This window comes from Cupressus sempervirens, chromosome 10, assembly GCF_028749045.1.
Source record: "Cupressus sempervirens isolate cs-2001-9-10 chromosome 10, ASM2874904v1, whole genome shotgun sequence".
NCBI classification, from domain to species: Eukaryota; Viridiplantae; Streptophyta; class Pinopsida; order Cupressales; family Cupressaceae; genus Cupressus; species Cupressus sempervirens.
This window is the reverse complement of record NC_143127.1, coordinates 230981061-231007204: the sequence shown is the minus strand read 5'-3', so window position 1 is coordinate 231007204 and position 26144 is coordinate 230981061. Positions and strand designations below refer to the sequence as shown.

General features: G+C 37.1%; 1 protein-coding gene across 2 annotated transcripts in view; it reads right to left on the bottom strand.

The window, feature by feature from the left end:
- Nucleotides 1-21427, bottom strand: part of LOC149533474 (Golgi apparatus membrane protein-like protein ECHIDNA) — a 45380-nt gene extending 23953 nt beyond the window's left edge. The window contains exon 1 of one of the 2 annotated variants that reach the window (XM_089802954.1): nucleotides 21202-21427. In XM_089802954.1, the coding sequence (XP_089659080.1) occupies nucleotides 21202-21204 (3 nt within the window). In that variant the 5' untranslated portion in view covers nucleotides 21205-21427. The remainder of the gene's footprint in view (nucleotides 1-21201) is intronic. The other variant, XM_089802952.1, reaches the window with a different exon arrangement.
- Nucleotides 21428-26144: the final 4717 nt, after the last annotated feature.

Sequence of the window (26144 nt, the reverse complement as noted above, 5' to 3'; positions counted from 1 at the left end):
AGTGAAATAGTCCATTCACCGAATCCAGATCATTGTCCTTCAATCCACCTTCCAACCGTAGGACTTCTTCCTCATCTAGTTCCATCTACTTCTTCCCTTCGTCCTCTCCTTTTGAATTGGACGATCCAGCTTCTTCTCCCACCATTTGTGTGTATAAATCAATAATGAATCTCCATCCTCTACTCTCCATTGATAGTGTATTCTTCTTCCAATCGTGTTTAAATTTTGCTTGTATGAGCCATCCTCTTCCCAAAATGGCGTCATATCCCCTTCTTTTTAGTAGTATCACTACAAAGTCAAGCAGAAACAGTTGTGTTCCAATGGTCACTGACTTGGAACGTGGGTGGCCACAACGTCGGCTGTCCCAACTTCTTCCAAGTATCTTCTGGTAGGACATTTACCCCTAAACCTCCATCCACAATTGTGTTTGAGAGGATCGTTCACAATATACCCATTTCTACGACCGTTGGATGCCTTCCTGATGTGAGAGCTAACAGCATTGGGTCTACTACACTTGTTCCGCTTTCCTTCTCCTTCCTAGTTTCTTCTGGTAGTTTAGTAGCTAGAGCCATGTTTGTGAGTGTCGTTCATAGTTGGGGAATTGTGAGGATCAGATCATTTAATTTTACTGGCACTTCAGTTTGTAATATCCACCTTATGATGTTCTGTTCCACGCAGTTCCTCATTGAGGTACCCGCAGTGTCCCCCTTCTATGTTTGTGATTTCTCTGACTACATCCCTTTCTCAATTTCTGCCCGTGCTTCTTCCAGTCTCTTCTTTTCTTCTGTCAGGTTTGGGTACAACTTTGCATGTTTACGCATGATTGCTAGGACTTCCTCTTCATTCATTTCTGCTTCGATGCTGATCAAATTCACTCCTAATTTCGGGCACTTGGCATCTTCATGGTCTCCAGGACCACACCACCTACATAACAACTTTGGTGTGTTCGTCGTTGTACAGTTCCGTGCAAAGTGGCCCCACAAGTTGCATGCCCGACACTGAACCATCGTTGGTTGTTCGCATCATATTGCATCCAATTGCGGCCTCCATTATTATTGTTATTAGTTGTTGTTGGTGTTGTTGTTCTGTCCCCTTCTGTTGTTTGTATACCCACCCAAGGTGGCACAGTCGTTTGTGTTTCCATTTCCTCCCGACGTGGATGCTTCCTGTATCAGGAGCACTTGTTGATGCCCTCTTGTTTTCATATTGAACGGGCATTCCTTTGTGGAATGTCCCATGATTTGGCATATATCACAAAACTGATTCTTCGGACAGGATCCCTTAGTGTGACCTTCCGCCTTGCATTCTGTACACCATAGCTCATTTTCTTTAGTCTGGCTATTTCATTTCTGTATATTCTTAAATTCTTTCATCATCCTGATCATATCCTTCTAGAGAGCACGGACCTTCTTACTACCCTTTTCATCACCACTGCTATCTTCAGAAGAGGATTCATCGGAGTCAGATGATCTGCTTTTCTTCTTCTTCTTTGTTTTCTGTTCACTTTCTAAGTCCATTGCTCGATTGTATGCTTCAGTGTATGACGATGGCAATACAATCTTCATTTTCCTTTTTAACTCCGAGTGTAGTCCTTCTATGAACCATCTCTTTTTCAGCCCGTCTGTTGGCTTACTTTCCATCTTATTTACTAATTCCTTTAACTTTCTAGCATATATACGAATAGTTTCATTTTTCCCTTGCTTTGTGGTGTAGATTTCTGCTACTATCTCATTGTCGTCTCGTAGCAATTGAAACTCTGTAATAAATTCCTTCTTTATGTTTTCCCATGTGGTTAGCTTTGCCGGATCGATGTCTGAAAACCAATCGATTGCTACACCTCGCAAGGTGGCTAAAAATTGCCTTGCCCATTCGTCATGATTGTTTTCTCCATTCATTGTCGAAATTGTTTCGCAAGTTCTGCAGTGTTTGATTGGTTCAGTCATGCCATCCTCGTCGAACTTTGGTAACTTTTTCTTTGGACCAGCCATCGGTACCCTTTCTTTCTTTTGTTGTGCGTTGTTGTCTGTACCCGCGTTGTTCTATACTTTCGTGCCGCTCTGAACACCCGTGTTATGGATACCTACATTCTCAAGTGGCATGAAGGCTTCCTCCAAGACTTGGTTGTTTCAACCAAACTGTATTTGCTCGTCAAGTGTATCAGGGACGAAGAGCTCACCCCATGCTCGAGTTCCTTCGATACTTCGAGCCGCGCTGGTCCTTTCCCTTCCGTCTGGATTCCCCCTAGACGTATACCAGTTTGCCAATTCTTCCTTTGTTCCTTCAATCACCCCTCGCCTTTCTCAGGCTTCTTCTATCAAGTTTTCCCTTGATCGACTTGGTGACTGCACTTCATTTTTTAGTGCTCCCGTGGTACCGTGGTCACCTCCTGTGCCACCACTATCATACCCTTCGGCGAGTTGTTGGAGTTTGTGCCACCAATCGCTTTGTTATGTGTGGTTTAATACTTCCCGTGCCACCCTTATGCCATCATCTTCTAGATTCTTACTTCTATCTTTATTCAATGTGTTCGACATTCATAGCACCTAGTCCTTATAGGCAATGGTACCAAATGTTTACCGTATAGGGTAAACGGTTTATTAATACATTCAAATAGTAGACAAGAACATGTAGCACTGAAGTATTCCTTTTATTATTCGCATGTATGCAAAAGATACTACAATATTCAATATGATTGATTACAATCACGATTATAAAATCCATTTCAGAAGGTGTACATATACCTTTCCGAAGGGGTGCTCAACCGTCACGCGCCCATTCGGATACTATTCTACCCGTCGGCTACAATATAGATTTTACCGACAACAAACCTGTGATGAACCAAGAATATCCACTATAACGACAACCATAATGACCTCCATGTCATACACAGGACAGTGTCTTCCGGCTGTTTGTTGTGTTCAATGAACAGATAGTAATTACGCAAGGTTCTTTTCATTTATGATAACCAAAAGACTCTTCACAGTCTTCAATCATCTGACACCAAAGGGTAGAAGATTCATAGTCTTGAACCGTTAGCATATAAATGAAAGACTCTTTGTAGTCTTAAAACACCAGAACATAAATAAGGCTAACAGATGACGCAACAAAGTATAGACATCATCTTCACATAGCAAATATATCAAACAAAATATGATGCAATCATCACAGATACACAAATAGCTCCTAAAGCTACCAATCTTCAACACTCCCTCTTAGCAAAGGAGATATCCATTGTGTGGTTTTCACACCATCTCCCCATTGCAAATGGCGACCCCCTCTTTTTTCTTTAGCAAGTAGGAGTCATTTTCTTAGGTGGTTTTAGTTGGGGACAATTTTTCTAGTCTCTGAGTCTAAGGGTGAGGGTGAGAGTGAGTTTGGGCAATTTTGGCTCGTTGGAAAGCAATTTTGTCCAGGGTTTGTGTGAAAGTTTTGGTGTCCATCTAGGGTGTTTTCTTAGCCTAAGTACAAGTTGGTGGGTAGAATTTTCAGTCCGAGTTAGAAAGGTTTGCATATTTGAGAGATAGGAGAAGGATTATGGGCAAACCAAACTAGGGTGAAATTCCTGACGCTCAAGATTTTCCCCTCCTCATCAACCTAAAATGAGGGGCAAGTGCTTTGAAAGATCCTTGAGAAAATATATCAAACAAAATACAGTGCAATCATCATAGGTACATAGATAGCTCCTAAAGCTGCCAATCTTCAACATTCCCTCTTAGCAAAGGAGATAGCTCCTAAAGCTGCCAATCTTCAACATTCCCTCATATTTCTATCTCATTCAAAAATGTGCATTTCAAGGTCTTTCACCTCATATTTCTCTCTCACAGAGAAATAAGCATTACAAGGGTGTTCACCTCATATTTATCTCACAAAGAAATGTGCATTTTAGCACATAATAAGAGCAACTGATGCTAAAACTCCCTCTCAGCAAGGGCAGGATTATCACAATAAATTGCAGTTGGCTCCAATGTTTGACCAAACAATAAGCTTTTGAAGTCACGCTACTTCTTGGGCTTGTTGATCCTCTACAATGACTTAGCACTCCATCTGTCACTCAAGCTCACTTTGAATCTTCAACATTTGCATCAAGCTCCTGACCTCCTCATTCAAGATTGCCTGTAATGCTTTCATTAAAGGAACGGTTTTCAACACACACCTCCAAAACTTCTGACATGCTAGAGTCTAGGACTATCCTCCTCGACCTCACCCCAAATCACTCTGTACTGAATAAGTTTACAAAGCTATCAATGTCAATTCCTAATTGACTGAGCAATTTTGTTATCAGTGGCTTAAGATTTTTCCCATGGACTTCAACACCTGGCCTTGTACTGCTTGTACTACTGCAACCCACATAGCTGACATCTTCACTTCTTCACAGAACTCTCTCTTGATTCCTGCCTTAGAAAATGCAAAGAAAATCTCTGGAAGTGAACTCCCTTCTAATAATATTATAACCTTAATGCTCTCAACGCATGCCTTGAATTCTCGGAATTTAACTGCCTCTGAATGTCATAAACTCTGCTAGAAAGTAGCTGATTGCAATGATAGGTTCTTTGTTGCTTAGTGTCTTCGTTTTTCTCAATTTCCTTGGTGATGCAAACTCTTCATCCAAGGCTGACCCAAACAATGTGTCCTCGACTTAGACTCCTGACTGCAAGCTAAATCTTTGTGTATGTTTATTTCTCCAGCTGGCATAACTTCCTCACTAGATGTCTTAAGTTCTTTCTCCTTTAAATTCCTTATCTGATTTCCGATAATTAGTCCATCATCCTTTTGTTCCTTGATCCATCCTGCATTTTTAAGAGATTAATAATAGTTCAAAGAATCGAACTACCTTGAAGCAACATAAACAGACCAATGCTAAAAGAATACATGATTCACTATTCCCAATAACATTATTCAGAGGTATAAAATACTTCTCTTTATTGGTGATCAATTCTGCAATATCCTTTCAGATTTCAATCTTCATATCTGTCCCTGCTATCAGCACCATGATCTCTTTCACCATAACACCACTGTAATTATTCCCTTCAAGATGATCTCCACGACTCATTGAGAGTGGAACACAATGATCTAAACTGAAGTAGTACCTCTGATACAACAGCTCTCATAAACTGGCTGCTATGACAGAGATCAGGTCTACTATACACCTTTCAGCATGAAATAGGTCTATAGTTAGATTACACCCCCAATGCACCCTGCTCTTTCTCTATTCACAGTTTTTAACTATGCACTCATTCAATATTCTAGCAAAGTGCATCCTGCTCTTTTCCTGTAGCCTCGTTTCCCCCTCAAAAATAAGGTGTATCCAAATCACTATCATATATAACTTCCACCTCGCTCCACCTTTCCTTAGTGCTCGATTGTTTTACAATTTCCCAGAAACGATCTTCAACTTGACCATGACTGACACTGTTACACTTAACCCTTTCTGCAAAAGCAATTCCCCTGTGACACGTCCTTCAGTGGCGGTAATAGACAGCATCACTTTTACGTGCTGCCCACTCTTGCACTGCTTGCATATCTGATCTGTCGCCTTCACTTTTGCTTCCTTGACCACTACATCAATCTTTCTCTTCCAAAAGCGTGCTATTTCTCTGAAAAATGCAAGCAGGTTTTTTACTCCTCTTCACTTGGGTGGAATGTAGGAGCTTGCGGCAAGTTTAAATCGGCACCTTCTCTCCTCTATTCGGAGACTGATAGTCACTGGCAAAGCAATTAGCTGTGTGCAATGAATCTGTCATTAAGCATCAACGAATTATTCTTGTTTTCCACCATAGCTATGGCAGTTCAGCACCCTTGCAATCATCACTTGCCGCAAGGTATACACGATGCTCACATATGTGTTAAGCAGCTTCGAACTTCAAATAGCCGTCTTTCACCTTGTGGAATTTCACAGTTAGAAAGCACTGATATAACATTTCCAATCTGACAACCATTCACAACTAAGGATGCATTCAATTCGGTCAAAAAACAACTATAGATACATATATTTATTGCTGCAAATGAATTGCAAATACCCAGGTAGAAGTTTGTGTTCATCCCAAAAGTCCACCTCCATATATCTCAATTCATTCACAGACCAGAATTTATTTAATAGCGAAGCGTCAAGACCATTCAGAATCCCAGAAAATTGAACTCCTATTGCCTGTAGAGTGTCTCCTGCAATGAACAGAAAAGTTGAACCATACAAATTACTCAGATTTACTCAGATTTACTCTGAGTAGAACCCGTGGAAGCAAAGCCTCTTCTTCCTCCGAAAGAACTGCAAAATCCAGCTCCTCATGGATTTGCTTGATGGAGGTTTAATTCCTCGAGTCCAACAAGCTTTAATGCCAATCATCGGCCATTCCTAATAATACATGGCAAAATGATGAGTTCCTCAACTTCGCAGATTTTTCCAGCCTCCTCGACATCTCAGAATTATGAGACAGAATATCCTTGAAAGCCCCATCGATCAAATCAACCATTCATTGTACTCACGCTATCATATCCATGCATCATGGGTTGCAAGTCTATTTTGGTCGATGATCTTTTAGGTCTATAAACCAATTGATGTAAGGTCAGATTGATGGTCCCCATTTGAGCATGATAAAATGGAATCAAGTGCTTGCTGTAATTCCAAGCCTGGGTTTTTTCCTGAAAAATGGAAAACCATAAACTGACTGCAGAACCGAAATTGACCTGAGGTGTGACAGACCAGCACTATTACTCAACCCCGGTCAATCAAGAATCCCACTCTGAATCTGGTGTGAACATCCATAAGTGCATCAAAATAGTCAGAGAGTTTGTTTGTTTCCCCAGAAATCTTGTGAAAAATGCTCAAGTGAATACGCTGGACATCTTTATCTTTGCTATCTGCAGAAACTGATTCAGAGATTACAGAGAGCCCTTGCCAAGTGACTTAGAAAACAGAAGATGCAGAACTCTACCATTCACTCCCGCACATTCACGGTGGGTCAAAACCTACCGCTTCTCTGCAGTCCCCCCAATCTCGATGCCTGGGTCTCCAATATTTAAATCTTAAATCATCATCAAGTGTCAATTAACTTCCTCGTATATATTTCCATCAATGCCCAAAGACTTCAGGCAATTAAATAATATTACCATAATTTTCAGATTTCGAGGGAAATAAGCACAATAGCCAATAAATCATCTGAACATTTGAAAGACTAAATAGCTCAATGAGGCTTTATTATTATCTGCCTCCACTCTCATACCATGCTAATTTTTATAGCAGACATAATGCAATACAGAGTTCAGATGACTCAAAAAATCAAAACACAAAATTTACCCTGGGAAAACCCTCCAACTTGAGGGAAAAACCCAGCCACACCAGATAGAATACTTGATTGAATAGTCTGAGTACAATCCTCACAAACCTCTGAATAACTTAATGTTTGATAGACATCTGTCTCTTTATAACAATATTGAACCTGCAATACAAATACTTCGCATAGAATACAACCAAAAGTCACAGTACAGAATTCCTATACAATGATCACTACTCAGAGTGTACAACAATCACTGCCCAGTATACTTACAATAATTGCCCCAATTATCTACTTAAAGAACACCTCCCATAAAACATTGAATATGAACAACCCTCAATCTGAATGATGTGACCAAGACAAGAAGACATAACCATAACCTGCAATGAACCAGAAATACCCACCGTAACAGCAACCATAATGAACTCCACATCATACACAGGAAACTACCTTCCAGTTGTTGTCGTGATCAATGAACAGATAGGAGTTACGCAAGGTATCTTTTCATTTACGGGTACCAGAAGACTCTTCGTAGTCTTCAATCATCTGACATCAAAGGGTAGACAGTTCATAGTTTTGAACCATTAGTATACAAATGAAAGACTCTTCATATTCTGATAAATCTGATCATAAAGAAGGATAACAGATGATGCAACAGAGTATAGACATCATCTTCACATAGCAAATATCTCAAACAAAATACGATGCAATCATCACAGGTACACAGATAGCTCCTGCGGCTACCAATCTTCAACATGGACTGTGTTCTTAAAAGAAAGGATTTTGATTGCCCACATTCAAGTTTGGACAATTTTCTATTAGTTGCCTATTGCTGACCACAATATTCTAACTTTTGATTTTTACATTATTTCCGAGTCCCTCTACCTCCTTTTGGGTTTTCCATCACTCTTCGTGCAATATTTCATTTTTATGCCCAGTATGTTAAGGATTATGTTGCTTGTCTCATCAGGACCATACCTTGCCATTACTCTCTTGTCAACAAGTACAAATAACTTTGGCCTCGCTGCATAAATAAAGAGGATCAATATTTGTCAAGTGCTCCAATGCATCTTGTGAATCCAATGTCATCCATGAGACAAGTTGGGTGTACCATTTGAACACTGGATCATGGAATGCTATTATACCATATATGTTTGGGGTATTTTGTTGAACTTTTTTCTATCATGTTACATCTTATGTAAATGGCCAACCAATCTCCATGTTAATCTTCCAACTAATCAAGGAGTGCATATCCAGTGTGCACAAAGTTTCATGTCTACTGTTCTTACTGACACCTTATTTTGTATTGGGACGATCTTCACTAACCTTTTTATCATGCACTGTTTGATTATCCTGAAGATAAAGCAAACATACTTTGACGAGAAATATTTTACAATCAAATTTGCATCTTTGTAGTGGAAGCTTTCCACATGTTGGATTGACAATAATCTCCACAAGGGTATCTACTATCCTATCACTTAAAAATGACGGTATCATTTACACCACTCACCACACAATTATTATGTACATGGATGCGGTTTGGCACTTTAGGAGATAACATACCTCCACATGATCAGCTCATTCCATTTGTTGAGATAATGGTTTTTACTATCAAACAATTCATGTTTTTCACCTATGACATCGACTTTATGTGCCTGTGCACTGCATTTACTTTGATGTTTCTAAAATAGCTAGTAACAAACCTGTTTTTACACTATAATGCAAGCATTCCATTATTAAACATTGATGTAGCATCAAATTGGGGTATTTCACATCCCAAGTTGTTGCATGAAACTTTTGTGCAATGTCCAATTGAGATTCAATTCCCTATCAAACAATAGATTTGCAAAGTCAAGGCTAATAGAAGGCACTCAATAAGCAATGAGCGCAAGCCGTAAACTAATTCATGTGTCTTTTGTATGCTTCTACATTCTGCATTTAAGCCCATACTACGACAGTGTTGACAAAGGTTGTGGAGCTCAACTAGCACATAAAGGCAATATTTACCTTGTACCTTAGGTAGTCTTGTAATGAAGTCCATGGAATTGCATTCCCTCTTCTGATCGAGTATGGGTGGTGAAAAAGACAGGAAGGAGTGGTGAAAATAGTTTTTGCCCTTCTTCTAACTCAATAGAGTAAATTGAAGACTCTTTTTTATGGGACACCTGGAGGAGTATTACGGCACTTGGAGGAATATTGCTAAAGATCTTGTGTTTGTTCAATAGTGGTTGTATGTCTATATAGATTGATGTCCCTTTAGCATAAAATTTGTGTAGGATTAAACATTGGGAGGTCCATTCTATTTGTCAATGCTTAAGGGTTCTCCATCTTTTTGGATGAGATTACTCTCCAAGACCCATTGGATAGACCTTGTAAGGCTACCTTCTTCTCATTATATACAAAGCATATCTCTAATTTTGGGAAGTCTAGGATGTTCCTTAGGAGTGTAACCATGGGATACCCAAGACATTAGTATCCCCCACATGTATGATGTCAAATTTGTCTTTGACTAGGTGTTTACCCAAGGTGATGTTTAGCTAGGAAATTTTCTTTTTACATGGAGTAGTTGATTCATTAGCCAACACTTCCTTAAAATCTTTAAAGTATTCTAGTTAAAATCTTAATCTTGGAAACAAATTTTAATTAATAAAATTGTGGGTTGCTCCACAATCTACAAGGGCCGTCATATTTTGCCCCTTGGATTGTGAACTGATGATGCTTGGATAACTTTGAGATGCACGCCAAGGTCCCACATTCCTTATCCTCCTCATCATACTTTATTCTCTTTGCTTAGGTTTCCTTCTCCTTTATTACTTGCTTATTTGTTGAAGATTGCTTCTTTGTTGTGGGATTGGCTTCTTTTTCCACATATATGTCCAAACTCCTGATTCTCTTTGCACCTATAACATTAATTTTTCCTCCTAAGTTCCTCTAATTGCAATGATGTCCTTACTCCCATATGTCATTACATTTAGAACACAACGTTTTCTCTTGGTGTGTCAACATTCTCATTTCTTCTTGCAATCAAAACATAGCCATTTCTTTCGAAGTTCTTCTCTATCGTCATTAGAAAGGAATTCTCTCTTGTGCTTGTCCCTCCCATACAAATGCCTATCTCTCAATCTCATCTTATTGGATTGATCTTTTTCCTTCGCTTTGGCAAAATCAAGCCAAGTAGCTTTCAGGGATACTTCTTGGAATGTGGTAAGGTCCAAGGCACTTACTAGGCCATTTGTGGTTTTTAACAATCCATTAAATAGGCAAGCAAACCATTCCTTCAATATTTTGGGAACCGCGATAGCTAATATTTGGTACTCCATCATATAATCTCCAAGGGTTCCTTAAACCCTTATCATTGTTGATTATTTTTAATATCTTTGGGGATTTTTTGTGTTAACTTCTCAATGAGTATTTTTTTGAAGGCCTCTAAGTCTTTATGCTTCAATTACTTGGGTGATTAAGCATAGTGCCACCAATCATGACAACACCTTCTAGATGCAATATGGAGAGTGTAATAACATCTTCCTATAACATGGGGCTAAGGGTCATGTGGGTCTCTAGTTTTTGGATCCATGCACAGGTCGTGATTTTTTTGACCCATCAAAATTAGGAAAGGTCAACCTTCCTACATTGTGTTGCAAATCTTGATTAGTTTGAACCCTCTCTTTTCTATGATTCCTTCTTGCCTCAACCTCAAACTATACCATAAATGGGATGCTTTTCTTGACTTTAGTATCATGCCTTGCATATGCTTGGATAATTTCATTCATATTGGGATTGGGTGTGTTAATTTCCCTATTTCCTCTTGTTAGTCCTTCCCTTGTTAAGAAGGGAGGGCTAGTGGTCCTTGGGTTTGATCCTAAGGTGAATCCATTATCACTTTTAGATTTGCAAGGAGTGATATCTCTTTCATTACTCTAGTTACGTCTAAGAGTGCTTATGTTGGCAATTATATTTTGTAGGGTTTATGTTATTTATTCCACAAAGACATTAAATTCTTGTTTCATTTGTTCACCCTTTGTGTTGTCTTTGCCTACTGTAATTTTCTTCCTTTCCCTCTCTAAAGCCCTCGTCCCTCAAGTTGGTAGGATTGTTGCTTCAATACCACATGTAACCTCCTGTCTTGTAGATGCCCTTTTTTTCCTAAATCACAAATTCCAAGTAAAGCAAGAATTAAAATAGAATTAGTAACATCATATACCTAGTTGAGATCCTACAACATGTCAAAAAAACATTGAAATAGATCTTCCTTATTACAAACATTAAAAGCATATAGCATTTCAACTCGGGTTCGAAACATTAATTTAATCATATGATATATTTAATTTGTTAGAGTTCAACCATAAAAGAGCTAGGATAAGGGGCATATTAGGGTACCTTAATCAATCCTCTATCCTAGTCTCAAGACTGGATGGCATCCCTCTTGGCCTTACGTGGCCCTTTGACATTCACATGAGAGGGTATAACTAGCGAGGAAACCATAGTCATTCCACTCTTCTAAAGCCACCCTTATCGTCCTCCCAAAGATTAAAGTTCCTCACTCGCACTTTTGTTCATATTAATTAACTTACCCCTTGCCATCTTTTGGATAGTAATCACTAAACATTGTTAAGGAAATTTGGATCAAAGATAGAAATTTGATAACTTGAAATTACTTGACTTAATACTTTACTGTTTATACAGTTCTACAATTGTATTATTTGTTGGAGTTTGTAGCTATGTTAGAAATCTTTATCTCTAGGTGTTGATTCCGTTATAGTCACCTTCAACTAAAAAGGACGTTTATGATAATTGTAATATTAAATTATAATGACGTGTCATTCATCATGCGTTAAGGCATGCTAATATGAAGAGTTATGTTTGTAATAAAAGTTATATTTTTGGAAATTTCAAGAGACCCTTCATTGTAAAGTGAAGAGTCTCTCTTGAGTTATATATATCACATCTAGTGAAAGGCATTGTACACCTAAACTTTTATGATCAATAAAATGATACTTTTAATGCAATCAGATTTCCACAATCCATGATTTATAATGTTTATTTTCTGGATTAGATTGTGTAGAGATTTTTCATCAACGTTTCGAATCACACTACGTGATCCATCATCAGGAAGAGAGAGCAAGAGATGTCAAATTATGCCATCTCTTGACATCTCTTGCTCTCTCTTCCTGATGATGGATCACGTAGTGTGATTCGAAACGTTGATGAAAAATCTCTACACAATCTAATCCAGAAAATAAACATTATAAAATGATACTTTGTTGTGTGGTTGGGTTTACCCTTAATTCTACAAGGGTTTTCCCAAGGTATTTCTAGTGTTAATTGTATTTGGTTTAGCTCTTTTCTTTATTGTTGTTTATCTATTTTCCAGGCTAAAACCCAATAGGGTATCAAAGCCTAATTGATAACAGTAATTTAGGAAGTCCTCTTTTTTCTAGAACAATCTTGTCTTCGCTTCATAGTATTTTCTTTCGTCCTTATTCAAGCGATCCTTGTATGTTCATTTTATCTATATTAGATTTATGTTTGTGAACCAGATCATAGTATTCAATGCTTGAGTTATTCTATATATACATTTCCAATATGTACAATATGTGCTCTCAAATGATTCTGTGACTCTACTTTACCTCAGTTCGATGGACTCTGTGCTAATCCATGATAGTTTCTACATGGTCTCTAGTCTCATTTTTTTATAAGGGTCCACTAGTAATAGCAAAGGATGACCATTGAGGTCAAGATTCTTCTCTTCAATAATGAAGCTCCCATTTCTATCTACATTTTTTGATCATCATGTAAATTTTGGCCTTCCATTATACCACTACAAAGAGCATTAAGCGATTATAGTATGCATGATTTTCTTTCTTTCTTAAGTCGTCAATTATGGTAAGCTGTTGTCATTCATCTTCAGCATCAACCGGAGAGGAATAAGCAAGTTTCATAATGGTTGGGAATTTTCATAGAATGTTTGAAGAAGACCATGGAAGATATGTGGGAGTTTTTGGACATAGCTAGGTCCACTTGCATACAGAGATCATGCAGCTCTGAGAAGGATTTCAGCAGCACTCGAAGTCCTCTTGTTTTTCTTTATTGTTGTAAAAGAGTAGGAAAGAATTGGAAAATCTTTACTTTTGTTTCACTACCATGTTGAAATATCTAGGATTGTTTTCTGCAAATGTAATAACACTACCAATGTTATTGGTGTGTTCCAAATGCAAATTTGAAGACTTATAAATATGAGAAGAGACATGTCTCGTTTAGAGACATGTCTCGTTTAGAGACATGTCTCTATGGTTAATCATTATTAGATAATAATAATATATTGACAATAATATCAATAACCATATAATTATATATATAATATATTATATTATATATATATAAGAAAATTTGTCTAAATGATGATTTACCATCAACAATGTATCTCATGATCGAATCAATCTGACTAAAGCTACAAACTTAACACTCCCTCTTAGCTATGGAGGATTGTTACAAAACACATTATACTCTCAAGTATATGAAGAGATATCATCTTAGTATGATATTCCTGGAATGGCATATTTAAGGATATCAACATATATCCATCAACTTAGATGTTATCGTTCAATATAATCCAAAGTATGTTTCAACAAGAAATATCAATCATATGATATTCATCATATTTATATTCTTTTGGTATGTGCACTGGCATCAAATCCTTGATGACTACCAAAAGAATATGTTATATCCTAGTAGAATATGAGTTATCTGATTTATGGCACTCTGAGACAACAACGTAATGAAGTCAACTAGATAACTAGTAATCAACATGTCATGAACTCTATCATAACAAGTGTCATGATCTTTGGCACTTTGGGACAGCAAGTTAATGTAGTTTGATCATGATACATTCGTTATCATGACTACCGGTACTCTGGGACAGCAACTTAATGTAGTTTGTCATGATAACAGGTCAAACTATTGATAAGATCGTCACCTTAGAATAGCAACCCTCCAAATATATATTATATATCAACGAAAGATAATCACCTTTCATGACATAATCCACATATACAAAATAGTAACCACCATGAGCAAAGTCAAAGGGTAGAACAAGGGCTTTCACCTCAACTTCTCTCACAGAGAAGAATGTATTACAAGGAATTTCACTTAGAACTTCTCCCTCATAGAGAAGATATCATTCACAAGGGATTGCACCTCAAAATTCTCCCTCTGAACAATGATCCAGAGAAGTCAAGTCCTGTAGTTACTCCCTTGGAGGCCCTCTTCGCCCAAAGATGCCTATCGGACACCCTCTAAATCTCATATAAATCTTCCGATTTTTTGGTGATAAGTCATTACTTCCTCATGATGTACACAGGAGTAGGCCCATCAAAATCATGCAATCACACACATGTATTTCTAGGACTCCCTTTGAGTATCACTTCTAAGCTCCTGCGTTGCCTTTAAAGAAGGGTCATACTCCCTCTTATTGTACAAGGATACTTATAATCTCAATCATCAAAGATATTTGCTTCAAGAGCCTCACTTTATCTAGCATGATCACAACTTCTTTGAAGCTACTGTCATAAGCTGCCTAATGTACCATTCTTCTTTTCCTGCAAGATCAACTTCAAATACAAAGGAAAAGATCGAGAAAAATAACTCGTTTAGTACATATAAAAATGCACATGATAGAGAGACTATAATGAGTAGATAAATGTAATACTTACGAATAATTAATACTTATTTGTACATCAACATCCTGATAGTAATGAATCCAGAGAAGGCTCATCACATCAAAAAAATGCCTCCCATGGGGGATGAAACATTGGTTAAGGCTTATCCACCACCACCCCCCCCCCCCCCCCCCCACAATGTAAAATTCCCTCATCTTTTTGAGATGGCCAATAACTTATTTTCCTCTTAATGAAATCATCCCTTAATCAACTCACATATTGTTCCTTCACTTTTAAATATGATCTATAAAAGATGCATACACTTGCTCAAAGTGGTATATTCTAAACTAGGGTAGACTAGTATATAGTCTTATAAAATCATAGGGATAACATCTTTTGATAGCAAGTATCTCTCCTCCACCTCGACATGAGATAATAGAATATACACAAACTCATGCCTCTAACAATAAGAGCCCCAATCTTTCTGCTTTAATAAAACTTCCATCTTGCTTGATTGCTTGCATGGCTCACCTTCCATTTGTTTGCTTCTTTAGAGTGTCCACGTTGTGATCCCTAGTTGAGTGACGTGAACGCCCTCTTATGTCACATGTAAGAAATCATGTCTTATACCCTTTAGTAATCACTTCTTTTCATTATGGCTACTAATTAGATTGATTTATATACAATGTCCAACACATCTCATCATAATTATGAATTGTAGCATATTCTTTCCTTAATGCATGCTAAGAAATTACAAATACTCTAAATGCCATTTCCATCAATTATCGTGTCTCCTTGCTAGTTGATATTTGTAGATTGTCAATTCTGAGATATTCTTGGTATTACATTGGTTCTCTGATGAGTACAATTATCTATCTATGTCGTTGATTATCCATCTACTCAATGGTTTGACGAGTGATATAATTCCCATCTTACCAAACTGCCTTCATAACATATATCAATTTCAATATTTACTCAAAGGAGCCACATCATGGTTGAGGATTACAATTGATCAGCTATAGATATTAATTTCCCCCTATTCTTCATCACCACATTTCCAAACTGAATGTGTTTCAGCACACAAGCTTCAACACGAACCAGGACTTGAATAAAAGGAAGCCCAACTCTGAGGTTATTCCTATGCTTTGGCATATAGAAGGTAAAAATGCACGTTATGTAAAATATTTTATATGGTCAATATCTCTTGCACTAAACGATTGCCAAACTACTTTGCTAACTAAACAACCAAGTGGATGCCTACTATAAGAAACCAAAAATACAGCCAAACTTCAACCTTAATACTGATAATATATTATGTGCTCCTAATTTTAGAGGAATACTCCAGATAAAAATTGGATCCTACATCATTATGCGTATTAAACTTTGTGCTTGGTTACGTGTGCAAATAGAAGTCTTTAGGACATGTGTGGGCCAAGGCCTTCTCTATGAGCTACACCTAACTTGTTTAATACACCACAATGAAGTCATTCAAGGCATGCATGGTGGAGTCTTCGAAGGTGGGGTGGTGGCACGTAGAACTTGGCTAACAATAATAAAACATAATGAAATAACTTAGGATATGTTCCCTTTAGTAACACCAATATATGTTTCAATAATTTCCTTCAAGCAACAACTTCGATCCTTCTTACTTAGCCACATGGATATTTGTTCAATTTTCTTCTTTTAGTGCATGTGAATGTTGCTTCTTCTAAATATTTCTATTTGGCGCCTTTGCTCCCATATATTTTAGGTCCTTTATAGATGACACAATATTATCACCGCTATACTCAGTGCGCTAACCTTGGTCTTGTGCTACGATTTCTAATAATTCTCCCAACACAATGATATGTTTTCCCCTTCTAATGGCAATGTATATATCTTTCATTCCTTATTTCATCACAATATTTATATTTTCCTTTGATTCAGTATCACTCTTGAGTGATCTCAAATGTACACTTATAGCTCTACCCGTGTTATTCACTCCTTCTTGGATGCATTATCTTATCACTGGTGATTCCATGAGTAGGTGAATCTCATCCCCGATCGAAGCCTCCTTATTCAATGCCTTGGTTCTTCCTTACTTGCATAGGCTTGTTTATTATTTATACTTATTAAAAAAAACATTCTTCTTACATTGTATGTTCTATCCCTTCATTGTGATTCATCCTCTGCTATGGAAGATCTTATCTGGTGAGGAATAATGTTTATTTATGATTCCTTTGTGATATTAGAATGGACTCATCCTGACTTTGTAATTGTTGAATGGACTAATGTGAGCATGTAATGAGGGGTATATTATCCCTTTATTCACGATGACTAGAGGTAGAACTCCTTACTATTTGTCAACCAGATGTATATCACGTTCCTTGTTGATGGAATTGGTCAATTTGTTGATGGTACATATTATGAATGCTGAATCTGTGTTCCTTCGCTATGTTTGAATATTCCAATGCATATTTGTATTGAGCTAAATGATCGAACTTCTTTGAAGTATATCCAGGTACTCCACATTTGTCTATGAAATATATTTCATTGGTATATGAAATATCCTGGGCGTTGGTATCATAATATAATTAAAAATAATGATTTAATGGCTCAAGTAATCAATGTGATTAAGGTATGTTTTTCGAATGATTTCCCCTCATCTTCCCATGGCGTATGTATATCTCCAGGTTTGCTGAGTTGACATCTTCTTTTCCACCCATTTTGTTTTGTTTGTGGAGTATGTATTTCATTAACTCTTATTTGCTATTGAGTTTCCTCCTCATTATTATCAACTGTGCTGTCAATTTTCCATGTCTCACTGAGTGGTGTAAATATAATATTTGAATTATATTGTACTAATTATTCCTATGGTAATGTGTGAAAATCCTCGAGTTCAATACGGAGAGTGCATTCTTTTCTATCGATATTGTGCGATGGGGAGTCGACCCATTCCTCTTCACAAATTACCTCTGCTAAGCGATTTTGGCTGGATTGTCGACTGTATGATACCCGACATTTGTTGTTGAATGCTCAGTCCTTTCTTCTTTCTAGTCAATGTCTATCTTCCCATTATATTCCATTGGCAATGTTTGTTTTATCTATCCTTCAAAACTCTTATCTATCCTTTGTTTCGATTATATATTTATTTCATTACATATGCAACTAGGCTCTAATACCATGTTGAAATATCTAGGTTCGTTTTTCTACAAATGTAATAACATTGTCATTGTTATTGGTGTGTTCCAAAAACAAATTTGAAGACTTATAAATATGAGAGGAGACATGTCTCTATGGTTAATTATCATTAGATAATAATAATATATTAACAATAATATAAATAACCATATAATTATATATATTATATTATATATATAATATAATATATATGATATACATATATAATATATTATATATATAAGAATATTTGTCTAAATGATGATTTACCATTAACAATGTATCTCATGATCGAATCAATGCAACTAAAGCTACAAACTTAACATACCAAACACACATGTTAGCGATCATATCTGAAAACATGTCGTTGCTATGGCTTAGATATGTTTTCTTTAACCTTTCAATTATTTCTATATCGTGTGTTCTTAAAATATTCCTTGATTTATTCATCATTTATGATGTCTTTTTTGAGCAACAAATGTGCTCAAGCCGTTTAAGTTTTATATCCACTTGGGCATAAGTTAATAGTGCTCAATTTACTGTAGTGGTTTCGTCTCATATGTGTTTGTGTGGCCCACAATATCATTAATCTTACAATAATCGTTATTCTTGTTCAACTCCAATTGAAAAGTTGGGTGACTTCAAAAAGAAATGAGAAGACCGACATAGTGATTATCTTAGTCATTAAAGGACAATTGCAGATGTCATGGCATATGAAGTGGACGCATTTTAATTCTAGTTTATACTTTGCATTCATGTGTTCATTTGTGGTAAGAACTGACCACAATAGTCTAAAATATTTCCTTGATCAAAAAGAGCTCAATGATCATCAACAAATGTGAGTAAGCAAGGTTCAAGCCTATGATTTTGACATAGAATTTATTAAAGGGAAGAAAAATATTGTTGTTGATGCACCTTCTAGGAAACCATCACTTGTTGACTCTATGTTCATTGAGTGAGATTTCAGCAGATTGGAAGGCTCAACTTTTAGTTGAGTATTCCAAAAATCAGCATGCTTGTGAGATCATAAATGGATTGGTACAAGATAATAAATACAGGGTGATTGATGATGTCATCTACTACAAAAACAAAGTCTACTTTGTTCCTAAATCATAGTTAAAGGGACAGATTTTGCATGCCCTCCATGATACTCCTATAGTAGGGCACCCCAGTTATGGTAAGACATATAGAGCGGTACGAGAGAGATTCTCTTGGAAGGGTCTCAAGGATGATGTCTTGCGCCATGTTCGTGAATGCATGACTTGCCAGTAGAACAAGACAGAGCATACTTTCCCAACTGGTTTGCTGCAGCCCTTGCCTATACTGGAACAAAAGTGGACGAGACTCTCTATGGACTTCATTATAGGTCTTCCTCGAGTGCAACGGAAGGATTGTATTTACGTTGTGGTGGACAAGGTGACTAAATATGCTCACTTCTTTCTGATTGTAGTTGATTTCATAGCATCCCAGGTAGCTAAGCTATTCTTCAGGGAGGTGTTCAGACTCCATGGTCTCCCTGAGACCATAGTGAGTGACAAGGACACCAGATCCTTAAGTTCCTTTTGGTAGGAACTTTTTAGGCTCACGGGCACAAAGTTGACACCTAGTACCAACTACCACCCTCAGATGGATGGGCAAACAGAGATAGTTAATAGGTGGATTGAGGGGTCTCTGTGTAACTATGTGTCGGGGCAGCAAAAGGCATGGGTGTGTTGGTTGTATTTGGGCAAGTATTGCTATAATACTACGGACCACATGTCCATTGATATGTCTCCTTGTAGAGCTCTTTATGGCTACAATGCATTATCTTTTGTTGATCTGGCTTTGAGTGACAACAGAGTTTCTTGGCACAAGATTGATTACAGGAGAACCAGGATATCATGAGTTCTCTTAGGGAGAACTTACAGCATGCACAGGATCAGCAGAAGATGCACACTGACGGCATAGGACCGAGAGGGTATTTGAGGTGGATAACATGGTTTTCCTACGCTTACAGCCCTATCAACAGAGCACCTTTAAAGGGGGGGAGCTGAGAAGCTCAAACCTCTATTTACGGACCTTACAAAGTTCTCAAGCGAGTTGGAGAGGTTGCTTATAAGGTTGAGTTACCACGTGGTAATAAGATTGTTCTTTAATGTGCATTACTCATCCAGTTTTATTCAGTATGTCATGGAGAACACAATGTAATTAACAATTAGATTTAATCATAAAAAGCAAATCCTTGAAAATTAAATTGAGAGGAAAAAACAGATTTCAGTTTATTACAGCCTGATACAGTTCAACATTTTAAACAGTGTGGATTGCTACCTCCAACACTCCCCTGCAACGTGCATACTGCTTCAATTTCTCTGTCCTGTACAGACCCGCTAGGACTCAAAAGTGGGATGTCACAAACAAACCACCCGGCACTCTAAAACTTGGCTACAACCTACAGAATATTTCAAAGAAAATCGGAATGTTTATGGATTGATAACCCTGAATAATCAATTACATAAAAGTTGAAGGGATATTTAAAGTCTAAACAAATTCGTATGATTCAATTGCCAAGTAAGGACCATAGAACATTTTATGGCATTTACCGAAACTAAAGATCAAAGTTCCATGATTCAGATAACAATATAGGCATCATTCTAAATTTGTGGGGACTTTCTACTAATAAAGACCACAGCTCATTTACACGATAAAATGTAAAAACCTTTTCCCAAACTATCAAAAGCCGGCCAAAAGATTGCGAACACTCCAGTAAGTGATTATGATGGCTGATAAGACTTCCTAGACGAAATATAAAATCTCTGAGATTATAAGAAATCTGTTAATGGATCGAAGTTTAAGAGATTTACGGGCAACCCACATTAAATCTCTTATAAAACAAATTGAGTTATAATTCAACATCATTCCATCTCATTAAATCTGAAACCTGTTTCTATGATAATGAGGGGCAGCCAAATTATAATACACAGCGAGATTAATTACTCCCTTTGACATTTAAGACCATCTTATTTTTCAGCGGCTGTCATGAACTCCATATTTTTCAGCATCAAATAATTGATAATGTTCTGAATTTTGTGATGGTTATTGATTTTATCTCCCAAAAACAAGGGTTTACTAAGGAAACTGACCATTCGTTTTAGCTGCAACGGATCGCTGAGGCCTGCTGCTGTTTCCCTTGCTACAATAAACGCTCTGTTGCCTGCTTCTATTAGGATAGGAAATATCTACACCAGAAAATGAAAATGAATAGGGTATTTAAACGCCAACATAATCGCGATTTCCAATTTTTGTAACATACACGCTGAAATATATGTAAGAAATGTTCTTGGCTATTTCTAATAGCCAATGACCTTTTTCAAAGGTGTCGAGTTAAAACATTCATTAACAAGATTTGATATGCGTGAGTGCTTAATAAATCAAATAGATCTAATCAATATAATGGGATGGTTTGAAAATTTATATTATTTTTCAAAAATACATCTTGAAATATATATAGGTCTTAGCTAAATTCAATTTGTCTCTATATATACTCAACATAATAAAAAAATAAAAAATTCATTAATGGCATTACAAATTTAAATTTTTTGATTGGTAATGATTATATTTTATTAATAAAAATTTAGGTTATAATTATAGTTCTTTTTATCAAAAGTGTCAGTTGGACACAATGCCAATAACATCAACTACTCCTATCCTTCTAACAAAACTAGACCACCATAACAACCCTTGTATTTGCATATATGTTATAAACAAGAAATGCAAATGTCCAATACTCAAAGTTTGGACAAGCAACTATGGGCTACATACATCCTAAACTTTTAATAATTAACCCTTGCACCATCAAAAGACCAACATAAACCAAGTTGACAACACCTCATTCCAAGCCACCTTTTACAAAACAATGTTTTTTTGGTCTCCATCGTCAAGTCATCCTGAAATATCATCCCACCCTCGGCCTTGTGCTCCTCACTCCACTGCATCACAAGTTGACCTCCATATATAAATAATTAGATTGCATCCCCCAATCCAATCAATGGCCGCAACCCATCCTTGTCAACCAAGAAGCCAAGCCCTAGTTCAACATGTTCTAGTATGGGGGTTGTTGAGATAATGGGTGTTGCACACATTGCATAATATTGTTATTTTATTTTTTTTTTTTTTATTATGTAATGTTGTACCTAGATGGACGTGCAACATGTAAAGATTCTCATGAAATATTCTTGATGAGTTGTATTGTAACATTGTGAAAATATTTTATGTAATTATTTAATATTGGGGAAAAGAATTAAATGCCCAATATTAAATGTGGGGTCAGTGGGTTAGGTAGCACATGGTTTTAGCACATGGTTTATGTAATACCACTTGGTGGTTTTGTGGGACTTGCTACTATATAAGCAGCCACAAGGGTAGTTGTTGTAGAGAGAGAGTGACAAGAAGATAAAAGGCAAGAGTCGAGCGGGACAAGGCTTGACAAGTTAGCCAAGGGAGCATTTGTGAAGGTTGAAAGCATGGCATGGGATGTGTGGATTCATGTTTGTTCACATAGTTTGCTCAGTTGTGGCTATGGCCATGAAGGCTTCCATGGTTGTATGGCAATGGTATTTTTGCTGAATAATACATGATGATGGATGCTTTTGGAGGCTGGGTTTTTCCCTCAATAAGGGTTTCCCAAGGTATATCTTGTGTCACAATTTTGTGGGTATGTTGTCTATTCTCTTGCATGTGGATTTAATTTCCGTGTTTATTTCAGATCTATTATGGGTTATGTGGAAATTGTTATATTCTTTGTTGCCAAGTTTCCTTACAAGTGGTATCAAAGCTATGGTTTTATTATTGTAACCCTAGATTGAATCCATGGGAATGCATGAGAGGATAAAAAGGGTAAGATATATGAATGATTTATTGTAGATCCGAGGGTTTTGGATTTGTTGTTATGATGGGATGTTAAAATATTTTGGGCATGTGAAATTTTTTGGACAAAAGGATTTTTTCAGATGTTTCATTTAAAATAAGAGTTTTGGGAGGTAACATGCAGAAATGACCTCCTGGGTAAAAACAGACCTCACCATTGGATCCGGGTCAACGTTTCCATAAATTTTGATATATAATATGCCCTAGTTTGGCCATGTTCAGAGGAAATGAAAGAGTTTTTTGGTTTCAGCCCATGATGGCCGTCAAATTTAATCCCGTCAGAATTTTCGTCACTGAAAAAAAATTAAAAATGAAAAATCATGTTGAAAATGGTAAAAAGACTGTTTTAGTAAAACGGCCATAACTTTCTCTCAGAATATCGGATTTCAGAGTTCTTACAGGCGTTGGAAAGCTAATTCAGAGCACTACAAGATGGTGTAGGTTTGGTTCTATGATTTTGAAATTTTGTCAGGTTTTAAGAGCCCTAAAGTCAGATGTTATTTATGTTGAGCACAGATTAGGACATAACTTGGGCATACGGAGTCGGATTTTGGACTTCGAGTAGTCAACGGAAAGCTCTTGGAGAGCTCTACACATTGGTTCAGATTTGGTGTAAGTTTGGCATGATTTATTTGTTGATATATTGATCTGAACAGTTTATAGGTATATTTTGACTATGGTAACATTGTGAGTTTATGGCATTGGAGATTTAAGATTTGGTGTCATTGTATACTCAGTTCATATTTCAGATTGGTCTCATGATGATATGGTTATCAGTGTTTGGTTTGGATATGCATGATGACTTGTTGGGTCTACAAGTTGTGTAGTGTTGTAAGCAGTCTATACTTAAAGGTTGCATTTATGGCTTGGTTATGGGTTGTCTTTGCCCATTGATCTTTCATTATTGATGCATATTCAGATTGGTGGCTTGGTTTTGGGTTGTCTATGCCCTAAGTCACATGATTTACTATTTTCTTCATGTAAAAGGGATGAGATGTTGTTACCAGGTACAGTCATGGTGGAGGATTGTGGTTGACTATTTTATACTAACAGGTTGGACACTTTGAGAGCCAGATGCTCGGTTCATGGATGTGATCATGGTGTCATAGATTTTGGCATGACATGATTGGTTATACAGGTACATCCTTGATGTTCATTAGCTTGGATTTCTGATTTGGTTATGGTGGTATATCTTCTTGGTAGAGGATCATGGTTATTTAGTTTCTTTTGAGGAGCTCATGATGTGCACTTTGAGTTCTTTGATGGTTTAATGCCTTGGTTGATTCTCATGGTTAGAGGATGAATTTTTTCATCATTATGTCATGGATAGCTTGGATACATGGTTTAGTAGGAGCTTGTGACAGTGATGGGGTGACAATGCAAGATTAGTTCCTGGTTTAGTTGGGATCTTCATATAGGAGATGGATTTTATGATGCCATAGGTGACTTGGTACCACAATTGAGTGGGAGTTGTTGGCATTGATATATTTATTGAGTATTTGCAGATGTTGGAGGTTTGTCTTAGATCTTGTTGCTGCAGAAGCGTCTTTGACATTTGCATGGTGCACTTGTTATCTTCATGGTGTGTGAAGATGGTTAGATCTTGAGGACTCATGGAGTTCTTAGTTATCTTCATGGTGTATGGAGATGGTTCTTCCTGATATGTGCAGATGGTTTTCTTCATGGTGTATGGAGATGGTTGCATCTTGAGGACTCACAGGGTTCTTGGAAAAGGTGTGGTTTATGCTTTTATTTGGCATGTTATCCTTGGTATGAGGATGGTTTCATTATTATGTCATGGTATACTCTTGATACACGTTTAGAGTTGTGACATGTTATGGTGTGTTCATATGGAGCATGTTGTCTCTTTAGTTGAGATGGTAAGATCATGTTGTCATGTTTATGTTCCTAAGGCCATGGTTGGAACTTTGACATTGATCTTGGTTTAGTTTCTTGGTATTGAGTACACTGATCATAAGCTGGATACTTCATGATATTGTTATGTTACATTTGGAGTTGGCATAGATTGATTGGTTACAGGTGCTCATGGATACTTAGAGACGGTGGTGATGTTGATTTCTCTTGGATTAGAGAAGTATTTGTTGGGACGGTTGATGGTTTCAGCAGAAAGTTCGAGGGGCAGTCACCTGATATGGACTTGAGAGGAGATTGTTCTTAGATGAGTCTTGGTTGAACACTTGGGTATCTTGATGAGCATTCTCATTCCCCACTCTTGGTCTACTCGGCAGTTTGCTACTTGAGAGGTATAGCCCATTATTTCTCTCAGTTGCATTATATTTATGCTTGTCTTTCATGGATATAGATCTTGAGCTATGGTACATGAGTTAGTTCTAGAGGGTTCATTTGAGAGATGGTTAAGTATTGGTTATCTCCATGTGCATATGTTGTTATGATGGTTGAGTTTGGGAGATGGTTTTATATTGGGCATATTCCTTGGACTAGGAATGGTTTATTGAGTTTGATCTTCTTGTGAGAGGCTTACATCCATGATTAGTTATATGGTATGGTTTGGGTGTTGTTGAGGCTTCTTGTTGGGGTTTTATGGAGGAGATATACTTGTACAGTTTACATCTAGAGGTGTGTGTAGAAGGACATGATACAGGTTATGATTTGCATGGTTTCTTTGATCTTGGTTATCTTCCTGGATGTTCAGTTTTGCTTACATTGGATTTGAAATTGGTTAGAGATTGTGATCACTGGTTTGTGCTCATGTATGTCATGTGAGAGATGACATGGTTATTCCTTTATCTCTTTCCTCTGTTGGTTGTGGTGAACTTGGGAGAGCATTGGAGACTTGTTATGAGAGTTGTTCTTGCAGGATATTAATTTATGTATTGTGGATGTCCTTGATACTACATGGATTCACTTCTTTGAGATGTTGTGAGTAGATTGGTTATAGATTTGACATTATCTTTTGCAGTGGGAGCTTCTTGGTATATATGTGGCAGGTATTGCTCTTGAGGCTTGTGATTGCAGGTTGCAGATTGAATATGTCGGTGATATGAGATTCACTTGTTATACCTTTGAGGTATGGATAGTTGGATGGGTTTGGCACTTTGTTGTGGGTGTTATTTCAGCTATGGATGTTTTGACAACTACGGATACATGTGATTACCTTTGGATCAGGTTTTTTTTTGTG